Below are 15842 nucleotides of genomic sequence, written 5' to 3' on the forward strand. Positions count from 1 at the left end.
CTCGTTCATCCTTGGCTCCCCAGTGCCTAGACCAGCACCTGAAGCATAGTAAGATTTCAGTAAATGTCTGGGGAGTGAAAGAATAGTTATCATTGTAGATCTATGTTTCTTCTTAAGTGCTTATGATTCTTCTCATAATTATAGGTCTGTCTCTCCTCTTGGTCTTCATAGCTCTCTTCATGTGACAAAGAAACTCCCTAAAATACTAAAAGCTAAAGGAGATTGCTATCTAAGCTTGAGATGGAAGGTGGCCAGCAGAAACTTGGAGGTAATCTAATTTGCATTTTCTGGGCCAAAGGATTAATTCTAGAGGCCAAAACCAAATACTACAGAACCTAAAATACATACTAGTTTGACACAATGGATCAGAAGAATGACTAACAAAAAAATAAGATCCGATTTCTCTAGTTTAAACCGTTTATTGTAGTCAGTTTTTCTAAGCCTTATCTGGAATTGTCAAACTAATATTTTCTAAATTAATTTTAAATCCATATGGAATGTCAACTAGTCTTTGTACTGCATTTTGAGTATGAAATGAACAAGCACAGTATTCACCCTGCAGAAGGCATTCAGCAAATGGTTATTGACTTTACATTTTCCTATTGGAATACACAGAATATTTCACCAAAACAAAATTATTCATTAATTCCTTCAATAAATTTTTTGAGTACTTGTTATGTGTGAGGCACTGTTCTAGGCCCAGGGGATATAGCACTGAACAAAGGACTTTTCTGTCTAAAAGAGCACACTCCCACTCTCTTACCCTGCTATCATGGGGTTTTCATTCTATTGTGAAGAAAATAACCATAAATCATGCAAAAAGTATACATCACCAACAACCATGATAAGGATTGTGGTGAAAAATAAAACAGGGTAATGGTGTGTGTGTGTGTGCTATTTTGGATGGGGAAGGTAGGGGAAGCCTATCTGAAAAGATGATATTGCAATAGAGACTTGAAGGAAGAAAAAGAATGTCATGTTAATATCTATGAAAAAAGAATTATAGGCAGAGAAAACAGCAAGTGTGAAGGCTTGAGGGAAGAGAGTAGGTATGCCTTATTTGAAGAGTATCAAGAAGGCCAGGTAGCTGGGGCAGAGTGGGCAGAAGGAGAAGGGCAGGACACGAGCGGAGAAGAGTATCTGTGGGTCAGATCATGGTTTTGTTTTTACTCTGGTAAGATGGAAACCACTGGAGGGTTGTGATCAGAGGAGTGATATGCTATCTTCTATGTTCACTCTAAAGGATCACAGCCAGTTGCCTGGACTTGACCACAGGGAGTGGCAGGGGCAGAAATCTAAAGATCAGTTGCAATTATCCAGGTAAAAGATGGAGGCTGTCACAATAATCCAGGTAAAGAATGTTTGGTGGCTTGAACCAGGGTGGTAGCAGAATAGGTGGAAAAGTAGTCAGGCAATAGGTATCTGTCGGAGACTCAGTCAAAAAGATTTGCTGATGACTGGGTATGAATTGTGAGGGGGGAAAAGGGTGGCTCTAAGATTTTGTCTTGAACAACTACAAGGATGGATTTAGTGGGGTTTGGGGAGAAAAATCCAGATTTCAGAGGTGAGAGGGAGAGATGTTAATTCTGGTCTCTCTAAATTTGAGATGCCTATTCAGATATACAAGTAGAGTGTTGAGCAGTCAATTGTGTACACCTGTTTGAGTTCGGGAGCGAGGTCAAAGCTGGGCTAGATGTTGGAAGTTGTTAGTGTGCTGACGGTGTTCAAAGCTATGGAGTATTGAAAGTTGGGGTCACCTAGGAGGTGTGTTTGGATAGAGATTTGAGAACTGGCCTGGAGTATTCTAACATTGAGAGATTGGGAAAATGAGGAAGAATCAGAAAAGGAAACTGAGCAAAAGGGATCAGTGAGATAGAAGGAGACCCAAGAGAAAGTGAGTGGGTGGAGACCCAGAGGCCAAGTGAAGAAAGGTTGTTATGCCTGAAGTAAGAAACAACCCACCAAGTTCCCATTTACCCCAGGTCTCAGTGGATGGTATACTTCCACATCTATGTGTCTGTAAAGATGTTTTTTCTTTATTCTTTTTGGCCTGGGGTTACCCAACTGCCATATATTCCCTTTGTTCCTTCCCCTAGAAACTCTGAGTCCATGTGGTCCAAGACTTCAGTACTGGGCCTGTGTGGTTATGAGTTCATATTTCTCTTTTCCTCTTATGACAGCTATAAGATCAGTTCACCTTTTGTTTACAGTTCTAAGGAGAATTTGAAGCACTGAGCATATACCAGCGTTGTCCATTCATAAAATCACTCATTTATTCATTTGCTGTGTAGTTACTGGGAATTTGCAACGTGCAGGCACTGTTCTAGAAGCTGATGATATAGCCATGAAGCAGATAGACCCAACATGAGCTTTGCCAACAGGGAACTTATGTTTTAGTGAAGTAAGAGGGAATTACTTTCAATTGGGAGGGCAGGGAAGTATCTCTGAAGGGCTAGATTCTACTGTCTCCAAAGTAACCAGCTCATCTGTTCCTTTTTTAGAATCCTGAATTAAGCCTGTGTTCCCAGTTCCTAGAAACCCTCAAGGTTATTGGTTTCCTCCTCGCTTAATAGAACAGTGGAAGAAATCTGCCTCCAATTCTATCTTCACATGAGCAACTATTTATAATTTATAATATTACTCTGAAAATCAGTTCTTTTCAAGTTTTATCTAACACCCACCAGAAGAAACAAAAAATTGTGAAAATGGAATTTGTCAAAGTTCCTCTCCCAACAATATGATGTTATTTAGTTTTGCTAACTTTTTTTTGAACACTTACTATATTGCAGACACTGGTCTAAGTAAAGCATTTTATGTGCATCCTATCATCTCATCATCACACAGCCCCATGAGGTAGATACTATTATTATTAACCACATTTCACACTCAAAAAAACTGAGGCTTAGAGAGACTAAGTAAATTGTCCAAGGTCACACAGCCATGAAGTGGCAGAGCTGTTGTTAAAACCTATGTCTGTGATGTTTAAGATTTTGCTCTTAGCATTACTTTGAAAGTGACAATATGAGGGCATTTAATGTATTTTTTTGGCCCAATATGATCTGCAGAAACTATGTATTTTAAGTACTACATTTATTTTATTTACTAAATTATTGTCAGATAAGAAACCGAAATAAAAGATTACAGGGTCTAGGATTCCTCCACAGTGAACGAGCTTTGGGGTGTTTCAGTGACAAATCAGCTTTAATGCAATCAAATTCCATCCTGCAATGAAAGTGTGTTAGTTTGTGGTTTCCAGTTTAAAAACAGCACTATATTGTCTTCCAGAAATATATAAATAGAAATTCAAGAAGTATTTCAATGAATACAGATAAAATTAGTTTTGTAAGAACATCAAATATGTGGGTTTCATTTCTTAGCTCAGTTTAGAAACTATAATTTCAATTTTTTTTAGCAGCTGTGGTAAATTTTGAGATTTGAAAAGTTCATGTAATATAAATCCTCATTTATTAAGCATTTAAATTGTATGCCTAATAATTTACTGTGTACATTACTTCACTTGTTCTTAACTATAACTCTATAAAATATTATTGTCCTTGATTTACAGATGAAGATATTGAGACTCAATTAAGTAACTCACTTGAAATTCAAAAACATTAACTGTAGAAGGCAGTAGTTGAACCCAGGGTTCAAAGCCCCATGATCTTTTTATTACATGACTTTATTTCCTATTCAGTCTTCAGAAGATGTTTATCTTATTAGATTATTCTCATTCTCTAAATAAGTGACCTTGGGGAACTATCTTTTTTCCCTGGTATTTTCCCCTGCCTTTAAAACAATGTGATCAAACTGGAAGTTTTTCATGATCTCTCTTAGCCCTAAAGCTCCTTGGTTCTGTAATTCCATGAATAGCCCATTTCAAAGATAATTCTACAGTAATCAGTGGGACTCCTGTTTTTCTCTTTTTTTTTTTTTTTTTGAAACAGAAAAGTGAAACTTTTAAATTAGTTTAGTAAGTACATCTACTAGTTTTTTTTCTTTTATAGTCATGGTTATATTATTTGGTCCTTCTTAGTTGCAACATGTTTCCTCACTGTCATTTATAATACCTCTCATCAACAATAACCTGAAGAAATATATTTGAATTGCTTTCCCTAATTTATAGCTGGAAAACCAGGCTATGCTGGTATCTTAAATTGGCTTTCCTGAGGTCATGGGCACTCAGTACCAAGAAGAATTGGTACCTACACATTTGAAATTTCTGGATTTCTGGTCTTTCTCTGTACTTGCTCACTCCTTTCTTTCATTTGGCCCAGTGATGGGCAAACTACAGCCTACAGGCCAATTCCAGCCTACCATCTGTTTTCGTATGGTCCATGAACTAAGAATGATTATCACATTTTAAAATGGTGGGGAAAAAAAGACTATTCTGTGACATAAGAATTATATGAAATCCAAATTTCAGCGTCTATAAATTTTGCTGGAATATAGCTACCACACTGATTCCTTTATGCACTGTTTTTGGCTGGTTTTCTGCCTCAATAGCAGAGTTGAGTAGGTGCAACCAAGACTGTATGGCCTAAAAAGCCTAAAAGTTTGTTATAGAAAAAGTTTGCTGACCAACTATACTGATTGCTTACTATTGCTAGGCACTCTGCAAGTCACAGGGAACACGGCAAACTAGACACAGGACTGCCTTGGGCTTAAGAAGCGGTTTCTAAACTTTGGAATAAAAAATAAACAACAAACAAAGTTGGAGGGACATAGAACTTCCAAATATTAATTTTGCCAGTGGGGTTTGTTTGTTTTTTTTTGTTTGAGATGGAGTCTTGCTCCATCACTCAGGCTGGAGTGCAATGGCACGATCTTGGCTCACTGCAACCTCTGCTTCCCGGGTTTAAGCAATATTCTGGTCTCAGCTTCCAGAGTAGCTGGGATTACAGGCACCTGCGACCACGCACTAATTTTTTTTTGTATTTTTAGTAGACACGGGTCTGGTCTCGAACTCCTGACCTCAGGTGATCTGCCCACCTCAGTTTCCCAAAGTGCTGGGATTACAGGCATGAGCCACCTGCCTGGCCCCAATGGGTATTTTTTAAAAACACAGCTACTATTTTCACTCATCATTTTATTTATAAAAGGAGTATGTTAATACAAAAAAGTATATTAATGCCAAATTTGTAGGAAGAATATAATCTCAAAAAGCACTCTTTAAAATGGAATATATTAAACTTCATGAAAAACTTTACATGGTCATTGCTTTTCTCATTTCATTATGGATCAAAGAAGACATTATAGACCGGCCTGTATCATCAGACCAGCTTTGGGAAGCACAGGAGTAGTTGAGTAGTTCACATTGTTACTTTTCAGCCAAAACAATCTTTAAAAATGTTTAGTTTTTATAGTGATAGAATGCTTTAGTTTGAGAATGTAACAGCTAGTAGCTTTTTTTTGAGACTGAGTCTCACTCTGTCGCCCAGGCTGGAGTGCAGTGGCACGATCTTGGCTCACTGTAAGCTCTGCCTCCCAGGTTCATGCCATTCTCCTGCCTCAGCCTCCCAAGTAGCTGGGACTACAGGCGCCCGCCACCATGCCCGGCTAATTTTTTTGTATGTTTAGTAGAGACGGTGTTTCACCGTGTTAGGCAGGATGGTCTCGATCTGCTGACCTCGTGATCCGCCCGCCTCGGCCTCCCAAAGTGCTGGGATTACAGGTGTGAGCCACTGCGCCCAGTCCACAGCTACTAGCTTTTTAAAGTCAAAAATAGAAATACAGTGATGGGAAATTCAAGAAAAGAAATACAAAGGAAAACAGGGAAGTAAAGAAATCTGCCAATATTCACTCTCCCCCAACAGACATTGCATCCCATTTGCCCTGTGTTTAGATGGAGGATAATCCGTTTTAGCATTGATTTTTCATCCTGGCTTCTCCATAGAAGAAAAGAAGATCAGAATACTTTATCTATTGAAATATTGCCCTCTTCACTGGCACTAAGCCACCTTCAACAAACATATGCACTTACTAAAAACCATAGCATCATCTCAAAACCAGAGCCATCTAAAGAAATGTGAATTCCCATGGATGAAAAGCTCATCCATCAATAAGGATTTGAAGTTGGGAAGTGACAGTTCCCACTTGCTTTAGAAAGTTTGCTAATGCTTCATGACAGACTACCTATTTTGCAATAACTAAAATGACAAAAGACTAGAAATTATTGCTTTATCTTGTATGTCCTTATTCCTGTAGTCTATGTTAGTGTTTATTTCCTGAACGCATTTTTTTTTTTTTTTTGAGACAGAGTCTCATTCTGTCACCCAGACTGGAGTGCATTGGCGTGATTCCAGCTCACTGCAACCTCTGCCTCCCAGGTTCAAGCGATTCTCCTGCCTCAGCCTCCTGAGTAGCTGGGATTACAGGCACGCACCACCACGCCCAGCTAATTTTATATTTTTAATAGAGCCGGGATTTCACTATGTTAGCCAGGCTGATCTTGAACTCCTGACTTCAAGTGATCCGCCTGCCTCAGCCTCCCAAAGTGCTGGGATTACAGGTGTGAGCTACCATGCCCTCCTGAATGTATTTTATAGAACACTATGCATGGGATGTAATGTTTGGGGGAAAAACAGGATTCTGTGCTCAAAGAAATACGAGAAATACTTGGTTAAGCAAAATCTCACAGGATTACTTAACACAGGATTTCTCAGGATCTATAATATGCTATTGTCCATTTGAAGCATATACTCATGTATAAGATTTGGAGGCAAGAAAGACAGCAAAGTACATAGGAATGTTTTAGTTTAGGTTACTGAAGTGAACTAATTTATTTGGTCATTTTAGCATGAACAATTATAGAAGAATAGGCCAATTATTTTTATTGACCCAGATAATTCTGGGTCTCAGTTGAAATTGTCTTTGATAGTTTTCTGGTTTTATATTAGCTTTTGAACAGTTTATTTTTATCAATACATTGTCCTTTTTCTTAAATACTTCTCCTCATTTAATACATATTCCTACCCTGTAAATGCAGATATCATCTTTAAATGTTTAAGAAATCATCCTTAAAACTATGGTTTTCTAAAACCTAAGGACCATGGATTAATGTGGCTCCTCAAAATCCAAGAGGAGGTGAAGCAATAGGTTTTATAATTAATGTATTATATCAACTAGAGTAGTGTTTGGCTTTGAGTAACAGGAAACCCCATTAATGTAGCTTAAAGAAATAGGTTGCTTTTTCCCTCTCTATGTGATGAGTAGTCAGGAGGTGGGTACTCTGGAGATGGGTGTTGTGGCTCGTGGGTGTCACCAAGGTACCTGGCTCCCTCTATTTTCCCATCCAGCCATCCTTAGCATGTGGTATTCATCCTCATGACTGTAAGATGGCTGCTGCTGCTCCGTGCATTGCATCCACATTCAAGGCAAAAAGAATAGGGAAGGGAAGTAAGCAGAAGGTGTGTGTCAGCAGTTGTCTCTTTATTAAAAAACAACAACAACACACAAACCTTTCCAAAGCCCCAGCCAGTAGACTTCCAAGTGTATCTCAGTGGTCAGAAAAGTGGCACATAGCCACCACCAGCTGTGTGAAAACCTAAGAAATTAAATTCTTTTTTTTTGAGACGGAGTCTGGCTCTGTTGCCCAGGCTGGAGTGCAGTGGCCGGATCTCAGCTCACTGCAAGCTCCGCCTCCCGGGTTTAAGCCATTCTCCTGCCTCAGCCTCCCGAGTAGCTGGGACTACAGGCGTCCGCCACCTCGCCCGGCTAGTTTTTTGTATTTTTTAGTAGAGACGGGGTTTCACTGTGTCAGCCAGGATGGTCTCGATCTCCTGACCTCGTGATCCGCCCGTCTCGGCCTCCCAAAGTGCTGGGATTACAGGCTTGAGCCACTGCGCCCGGCCTGAAATTAAATTCTTTAGTTGAGCACATTGGGGTTCTGCTAGAAACGTAACCTAAGTCTGGAGCTAGACTACGTTTTGAGAATCTCAGCTCTGCCACTGGTTAGTTACAGGTGATTCATTTCACTTTCCTCCCCTATAAAGGGAGATAAGATAACAATAGGGTTGCTAAGTATTAATTGAGTTAATACTTTCAAAGTGATTGGAACTGTATCTGGTATATAGTAAATGCTATATACGCACTTTCAATAAATGAGTAAGGAAAAGAGTAAATATTAGGTAGAAGAGTGGCAAGCATGAAATAAAACATGAAAAGTGAAAATAAAAGTGTTGCTAACACGTAAAACTTGTGTAGAACGAATGTTAGGAATTTCACTAATTTCTTGAGCCAAAGAAAGTTAAATAGGTGCTGCTACCTCCCTTAAGGAACTATGAGCCAGTGACTTTCTGAGGATAGATTTTTCTTTTTTCTTTAAGGAAATTGAGGATTTTATGTCTGTTTCAATCAATTGCTTCTACAGAAATTGTAGGGCCTGTGATTTAAAGCTAAAGCAGATTAGAGGCTTATATAATTATTGACATTATTTGGGACATACCAGCAAAAAACCCTGGAAAATCACATACAGCTCATAATGAGATCGCTCCTCCGTCATTCATATGTGATCTCATCCAATTTTTAGGTGTTTGGCTATTATTATTTAACAATGTTTTTAGACATATAAAATGTATTTCTATAGACATTTTATATGGATGTAGTTATTTAAGCCAGATAGATTTGAATTCTAAGCCGAGATCTATCAGTAACTACATTAGGCATCTTACTTCTCTAAGCTTTAGTTTCCTTATCTGTAAAATGGGGATGGTAGCAGCATCTAATTCTCAGGATTGTAGTAAACATTAAATAAGGGAATGTAATAGAGTGCTTGGCACAGATCCTGTTACACAACAAAAGTTTAATAAATATCAGCATCACTGCCATCATTATTTTATTATTATTATTTTTGAGACAGAGTCTCACTTTGTCACCCAGGCTGGAGTGCAGTGGTGCGATCTTGGCTCACTACAACCTCCGCCTCCCAGGTTCAAGCGATTCTCCTGCCTCAGCCTCCCGAGTAGCTGGGATTACAGGTGCGTGTCACCAAGCCTGGCTAATTTTTTGTGTTTTTAGTAGAGACTGGTTTTCACCGTGTTAGCCAGGATAGTTTCGATCTCCTGACCTCGTGATTTGCCTGCCTTGGCCTCCCAAAGTGCTGGGATTATAAGCATGGGATAGGCTGTGCCTGGCCCATCATCATTATTTTTTAAAATCAACCTTTAATGAGGTATAATTTACACACAATAAAATGCACCCATGAGTTTTGACAAATGCAATGCCTGTGTAACCACCACCATAACTGAGATATAGAACATTTACATCAACCCTAAATTGTTATTTTAAAATAGGAAAACTGGTATCTTATCTAGTAATAATAAAAAGGAGAAGTCACTGTGCAGCACAAAATATGGTATCAACTATAAAAAAACATGAATAAGTGCTAACTAGAATTATGGGACCATGGGAATGCGGCAGGAGGCGCATTCACTGTGAGGGAGTTGGGGACAGGTCAAATGTACTATACATTATTGCTTCTGCCTCTGCAGCAGCGATCTCCATTTTTCCTGTTAAACGCACTGTGCTTGTCCTTTGGTGGAACAACTTCTCCCCAATACTTGATGTTTTTGGAGTGGGGCTGTTTCATTCTTGACTCCAGTCTTGTCATTTCTATTGGAATTCTTAGAAAACTCTCTTCCTGCTGATATTGCTGGGTGTAATTTGGAGAAGTTGAGAGAGTCACTGAGACTGAAGCCACCACAGACAAAGGTCAGCTTGAGGGATGGAGAGAGAAACCTGTGCTGTTATCATCTTCTAGATCCCCAGAGGCTTCCTTGAAGCTGGATCTATCCCTGAACTTTTCAGTTACATAAGGACCCATGAATGCTGCATCATGGATCAGATCTGTTCTCAAACTGGTGTTCAGGAACCAATGTGCGACTGGTCCATGCCCACTTCTGATTATATGGGCTCAGAGACAATGTACATGGGAGTGCTTTGCCAGTGGTAAAGTTTCTACAAATGGGAGGTAATTGCATGGCAGGTGTAAAGTTATTTGGACCATTGGACCATTGAGGTTTAAAATATACTGATACTGAAAGCAGAATTGTTTGAACTAATTGCTAATTTTAAGGAATTCAGACATTCTTCCAAAGGATTTAGGCCAAATGTTGCCTAAATTGTTTCTCTATTTCATATGAAAGTGATTTCTGCGGCTTAACTGTTCTCTTCTATTTATGTGCATGGTCATAACTGATGTTGTCACATGAGTCCTGTTTCTTTCTTATTAAACATGTGTCCCTCCCATTGATGTTCAGCACCTTTGAAATTCCAGTTGCTGTTCTAAGCTGGGGTTGCTGCATTGAATAATACAAAATCTCTACCCTCATGAGCTGATTTTCTGGGAGGAGAAAGACAACTGTGCCCTCCATGTGCCAGTTTCTGTACTGCTGCATTCTTCTTCTTTTTTTTTTTTTTTTTTTTGAGACAGTCTCACTCTGTCGCCCAGGCTGGAGTGCAGTGGCGTGATCTCGGCTGACAGCAACCTCAGCCTCCCAAGTTCAAGTGATTCTCCAGTCTCGGCCTCCCAAGTAGCTGGGACTACAGGCATTCACCACCAAGCCCGGCTAATTTTTTTTTTTGTATTTTTAGTAGAGATGGGGTTTCACCATGTTGGCCAGGCTGGTCTCGAACTCCTGACCTCAAGTAATTTGCCTGCCTCGGCCTCCCAAAAGTGCTGGGATTACAGGCTTGGGCCACCACACCCAGCCTGTACTGCTGTTTCTGGTTCTCTCTTTGTAGTAATACTGCTGAAAGTGTGGGAGGTCTTATGTGGAAATTCCAGATTAAATTTATGAGAAATTTACATATTATTCACATATTTATATATTTGTCTGTGAATGGGCATATTAAGTTACACGTTTGTGCCACACAGAATTATTAATATTATCTGGGTAAGCTGGTTCAGGTTACAACTCTAGGCCTCAATTTCTTATCTGAAAAAATGGGAACTATCATAGTGCCAGTCTCACCCTGTAGGGATTACATGCATGTAAATAATTTTTTTTGTTTGTTTTTTGAGATGGAGTCTTGCTCTGTCACCCAGGCTGGAGTGCAGTGGCACGACCTCAGCTCACTGCAAACTGTGCCTCCCAGGCTCAAGCAATTCTTGTGTCTCAGCTTCCTGAGTAGCTGGGATTAAAGGCGTGTGCCACTACGACAGCTATAAATGCATGTAAATAATTTACCATAGTGCCTGGCATAAACTGAGAGCTTAACAAATGATAGCTGATATATTATTGTTGTTATTATCATACATATATATTATTTTATACACATTCACCTACTATTCCTCAATGGGATAAAACAAATAATTGTGGATCACATTTTATTTCATTCATTTAACATGTATTGAATGTTACTATTTATGCTAGACCCACTGTGGCAGATTATATTTTTCAGAAATAGCTACGATAATATCTCCCATTCTTATCATTCCCCCATCTAGAGGTACAGTCTAATCTCCTTCCCTTTGAATCTGGGTGGGCTTATGAGTTGCTTATAGCTAATGAAAGTGGTAGAAGTATGTGACTTCCAAGTGATTCAGGGCAGGCAAGCCCCCAAATTGCAGCTTAGCCCAGGAGGCTTCTTGACTTTGCCCAGAAAAGAATGTAAGGGCAAGCCAGTGGTAAGAGAAAGCAACTTGCATTGAATCAGTGCTGCTCCTTGTGGAACAGGGCTATCCCATAGGGAGTATGCTCAGGGTGGGCAGTGTACAGGGCTGTTGGCAGCTGTACCTATACCTACTTTTAATTATATGCTAATTAAGAGGTGAGTTATTTAGAACTTTCTAGAAAGGGGGCAGGGAGTTTCCAGAACCATATAAGGTAACTTCCAGGCCATTGCCATGGCCCGTTGCAATGGCATTTGTAAACTGTCATGGCAATGGTGGGAGTGTCTCCATGCTAATGAGCAGTGAGGGCAACTAAAAGTGTCTTTCTTCCTTGCCTGCTGGTTTCTGCTGGCTGCTTCACTGAATCCTGTTTTACTGAATCCTGGTTTGATCAGTGGGGTTGTGATTGGAAAACAAGTCCTGCAGGCCTCCCACCTCACAAGGCTAGGTCATAAAAGGTGATGCAGCTTTCCCCTTGTGAGCTGTATATGTTCACACACATATGAGGAAGCCTAAACTGGGCCACAGAGAAAGGCCATATGGAGAAGCCCTGAGTCTCTGGAGAAGCCACCTGAAAAGTGGGAGATGCCCACCTAACCATCCACTCTTCCAGCTCCTGTCACCATCCAACTGCAATCACATGAGACCTCAAGCCAAAACCACCCAGTGGTTTCAGCTTCCCCAAATTCCTAACCCACAGAGATTGTGAGAGAAAATAAAACGATTACTGTTGTCTTAAACCATTAACTTTTGGTGTTATTTGTTCTGTATTAATAGATAGCCAGAACACCTACCTTTAGGGGCTCAAGATAAAGCATTAAACAGATTTAGTTTCATAGGGTTTCCATTCTAGATCTTTCTCATCGTTGGCAAGTGAAGAACAATGATTTTTGGTTGTAATTATCTATCAGATAGCTGTCTGGACCTGCTATCAAGTCTAAATTTGTAGATACGCCTATCAAACAGATCACATTCATTCATTTATACATTTATTTATTTTATAATTTTTTTATAGAGATGGTCGGGGGGGGTGGTTCTTGCTATGTTGCCCAAGCTGGTCTTGAACTCTTGACCCCAAGCAACCCTCTCACCTGGCCTCCAAAAACGATGAATTACAGGTGTGAACCACCATGCTCCATTTATGAATTTAATACATCAATTGCTTTCTTAATATAGATGGGACACCTCTGACCCCTCCTGAGTGAAAAATCCATGTTCCCAAGCACGCAGGCCTTCCATCCTATCACAAGGCATGGTTATCGCTTGTTCACTTCCATCTCTCCTAATACCACCAGCAGCTAAATTCATTTTGTTATTCATCTTTGTATTGTTATCATCTAGGCTAGTGCCTGCACATAGCAGACCTATTTAAAAAACAAACCAACCCAAACAAACATGAAGCCCCCACGTAGCTGAAGGAGGGCTGCTGATTCCAAGACATAGAGATAATTTATTCAAGGACAGTCCCTATCCTCCAGGAGTTCACAATTCAGCACTAGACACCCTGTGGGACCCAGCCTGACAAGTGCAATGAGTGAGATGCCAGAATTGAGTCCTGCGGTCGAACAGAGGGACTACAGGGCAATGCACTGGGCGTGGAAGGTGGAGATGGCTCTGGGAAAGGATCCATTCATTTATTCCACAAACACTTATCAATCACCATAGCACCCATAGCACATAGTAAGCGCTCAATATCTGTTATTAAATGCCAGCCACTGTGCTAGGTGCCAGGATGCAACAGCGGACAATAAAATTGCAGGGGCACTTGCCCTCGTGGGGTTTACCGTGTAGCGAAGGATGACAGGCAGTGGACGGAATTATGTAAAATTGTGCTAGATGCAGAGCAGGAAAATAACAGGCGGCTGAAATTCTAGTAAGGATGTGAGCTCCTTCGGCTGAGGGGAGCCGTGGGCGGGTTCTGAGCAGGAGTGGCCGTGAGGGAGACAAACCGTAGGGTGCGGGAAGACTGCAGGCAAGAGCTGGTAATTTTAAGATGCAAATAACATTTTTTTCTGCCTGACTGGAAGAGGAGCGTTTGGTCGCTCGGGATTCTCCCGGGGCAGGGGGCTGCATTTTTAGTGTAAAATCGGTTGCCCAGCAGTGCAGGGCATGTTGTGGTGAACTGCAGCCCTAGTTCCCAGGTTTTTCATGCTTGGCACATGGAGGCTCCTCGGCCCCCAGGACCAGCAGACTCCCCATGCGCGTCTCGGATTCGGGCCGGAGCAGGCGGGCAAGGGTGCTGGAGCGGGTGCACAGCAACGCTCACCCCTAGGTTTCGGGGTGTGCAACGCCGGGAGGGCAATAGGAGGCGGAGTTTGCGCTGCGGACCTAGGCGTTGGCGAGGGCCACGCCCCCAGCCGCAGACCCTGCCTCCAGGGCCCTTTGATTGGATCAAGACCGCGGAAGGGCCGGGCGTCCCCGGGCGGCCCGAGGGTCGGGCAGGGGAGGGTGCGCTGATTGGCCCGGCGGGGATTAAGTCATCGCTAGCAGGTTCGAGCGGTCCAGACGCCGGCGGGGCGGCCGAGGCTGCTGTGAGAGGGCGCTCGAGGCTGCCGAGAGCTAGCTAGCTAAGGAGGCGGGGAGGCGGTGTCTGCACTCTCTGGCCCGCTCGCTTGCTTCCCGGCGCCGCTGCGGGTCGGCGCTGCGTTTCCTGCTCGCGAACCACTCCGTTGCCCGCGCCTGGAGCAGCAGCCCCTCGGCCGGGTCCGGGCTCGGTTCGGGAGTCTTGCGTGCCGGCGGTCACAGCGCGGGGAGCGAGCTAGCGCCACACCTGTGGAGCCGGCGGCCGTCGGAGGAGCCGGTCGGGGTCCTGCCGCGTGCGTGCTCTGGGGAGCGGGCGGCCCGGGTCCCGGGGGAGGCGCGCCCCCGCGGCTGGGCGCCGCGGGCACCATGGGGCTCCCAGCTCTCGAGTTCAGCGACTGCTGCCTCGATAGCCCGCACTTCCGAGAGACGCTCAAGTCGCACGAAGCAGAGCTGGACAAGACCAACAAATTCATCAAGGAGCTCATCAAGGACGGGAAGTCACTCATAACCGCGCTCAAGAGTGAGTGTCCCCAGCCCCGCGGGGACGCGGCCCCGGGGCGGGAGGGACTGGGAGGTGGCGCTCAGCCCGGGTTGCCCGCGCATCCGCCGGGTTTCTGCTCCCGGTACACTGGGGGACCGGTGTCGACCGAGGCAGGAAGGATACGTAAAGCGGGCGAACCGGCAACCATCAGATGAAGAGAGAGACCCGTCGCTCCGCCTTTTTGCGTTCGGGGATGGTCGGGAGGTGACCGAGGGCGGGTGGTGCTCTGGGGCACCGCGGGTGGGCGTGCGCGGCACGCAGGTGTCCCCAGGAGTGGGGCCAGAGTGCCCAGCGCGCCGCAGCCTGCGGGCAGATCCCATCGTGTCCACAGCTCCAGCTCCCTTAGGGGCAGAGTTGCTCAGCCTTGGGTGCCCAACCCTGAGAATGGAGCGTGCCCTGCCGAGGGGGCGCTGCCTCCCCTTGGGAAAAGGCGGGTTGTGACTGCTTCGCTCCCTGTACGCAGCTCTAGCCCAGTCAGGCCGCCGGGTTCCCTGGGTGGAATGCTTGGTTTTAGCTTGCGACTCCTTGGAGTATTGGCAGCCAGTGATCTCTAAATCTAGAATCAGTACGTGCGCAGGTTCTGATTCTTGTGTTTAGCAGAAGGTGATAGGGGTGGGAGTAGAGAATCAGAGTGTTCCTTTACTCTAAACTGTGGGCGAGGGTTTAAAAATAGAATGTACATATCCCAACTCTCTCCCTCTCCTGCTCCCAAGCTCTCCTTTTTACCTCTCCCATTATCCTTGAAAACGTAAAGGTCTGAGAAGGAATGTCCATAGTCCTCAGAAAGAAGTTTAAACGTATTTCAAACATTCTTGGACCTTTTGTAAAACCATTTTTGCGTTTTTTCCTTTTGGTACAAGGGGAGAGATGCAATTTTGCATTCTGCTTCACTTTTGCAGAGCCAAAGAGTTTCTTTTTCTGGCCAAATAAGCGTGCTCTAGGGATGAGTGCTTTGGATTGTGAGAACGTTTTTGGTGCCTTTTCAGTCTCCCCATTTAAAAATAGCTCAGTTCATCTTTTAGTTTTAAGAATCAGGAACCACATGAAGGCAGATAGTGGAATTGTCTCTGACTCTCTTACTTTATCTGTTTCTGTGACGGATTTGTTAGTAGGTGATACCTTTCAGCTAAGAAAGGTTGCCTTAGCAGAGTAGAGTCCTAGCTATGA

At 43.1% G+C, this 15842-nt stretch overlaps 1 protein-coding gene across 18 annotated transcripts in view; it reads left to right on the forward strand.

The window, feature by feature from the left end:
- Positions 1–15842, forward strand: part of ARHGAP26 (Rho GTPase activating protein 26) — a 519008-nt gene that overhangs the window by 38489 nt on the left and 464677 nt on the right. For 9 of the 18 annotated variants that reach the window (XR_002522958.2, XR_004184011.1, XR_004184012.1 and 6 more), the window contains exon 1: positions 14092–14654. The exons of 1 other annotated variant lie outside the window; for it this stretch is intronic. Coding sequence is in view for 10 of the 17 variants with exons in the window: in XM_031666805.1 (XP_031522665.1) it covers positions 14501–14654 (154 nt within the window). In the remaining 7 variants the exon portion in view is untranslated. Of the gene's footprint in view, positions 1–14090; positions 14655–15842 lie in introns of those variants that run through there. 8 more of the 18 variants (XR_002522959.2, XR_001904131.3, XM_031666809.1 and 5 more) reach the window with 5 other exon arrangements.

The sequence above is a fragment of the Papio anubis genome, chromosome 5 (genome assembly GCF_008728515.1).
Source record: "Papio anubis isolate 15944 chromosome 5, Panubis1.0, whole genome shotgun sequence".
In the NCBI taxonomy this organism is placed as follows: domain Eukaryota; kingdom Metazoa; phylum Chordata; class Mammalia; order Primates; family Cercopithecidae; genus Papio; species Papio anubis.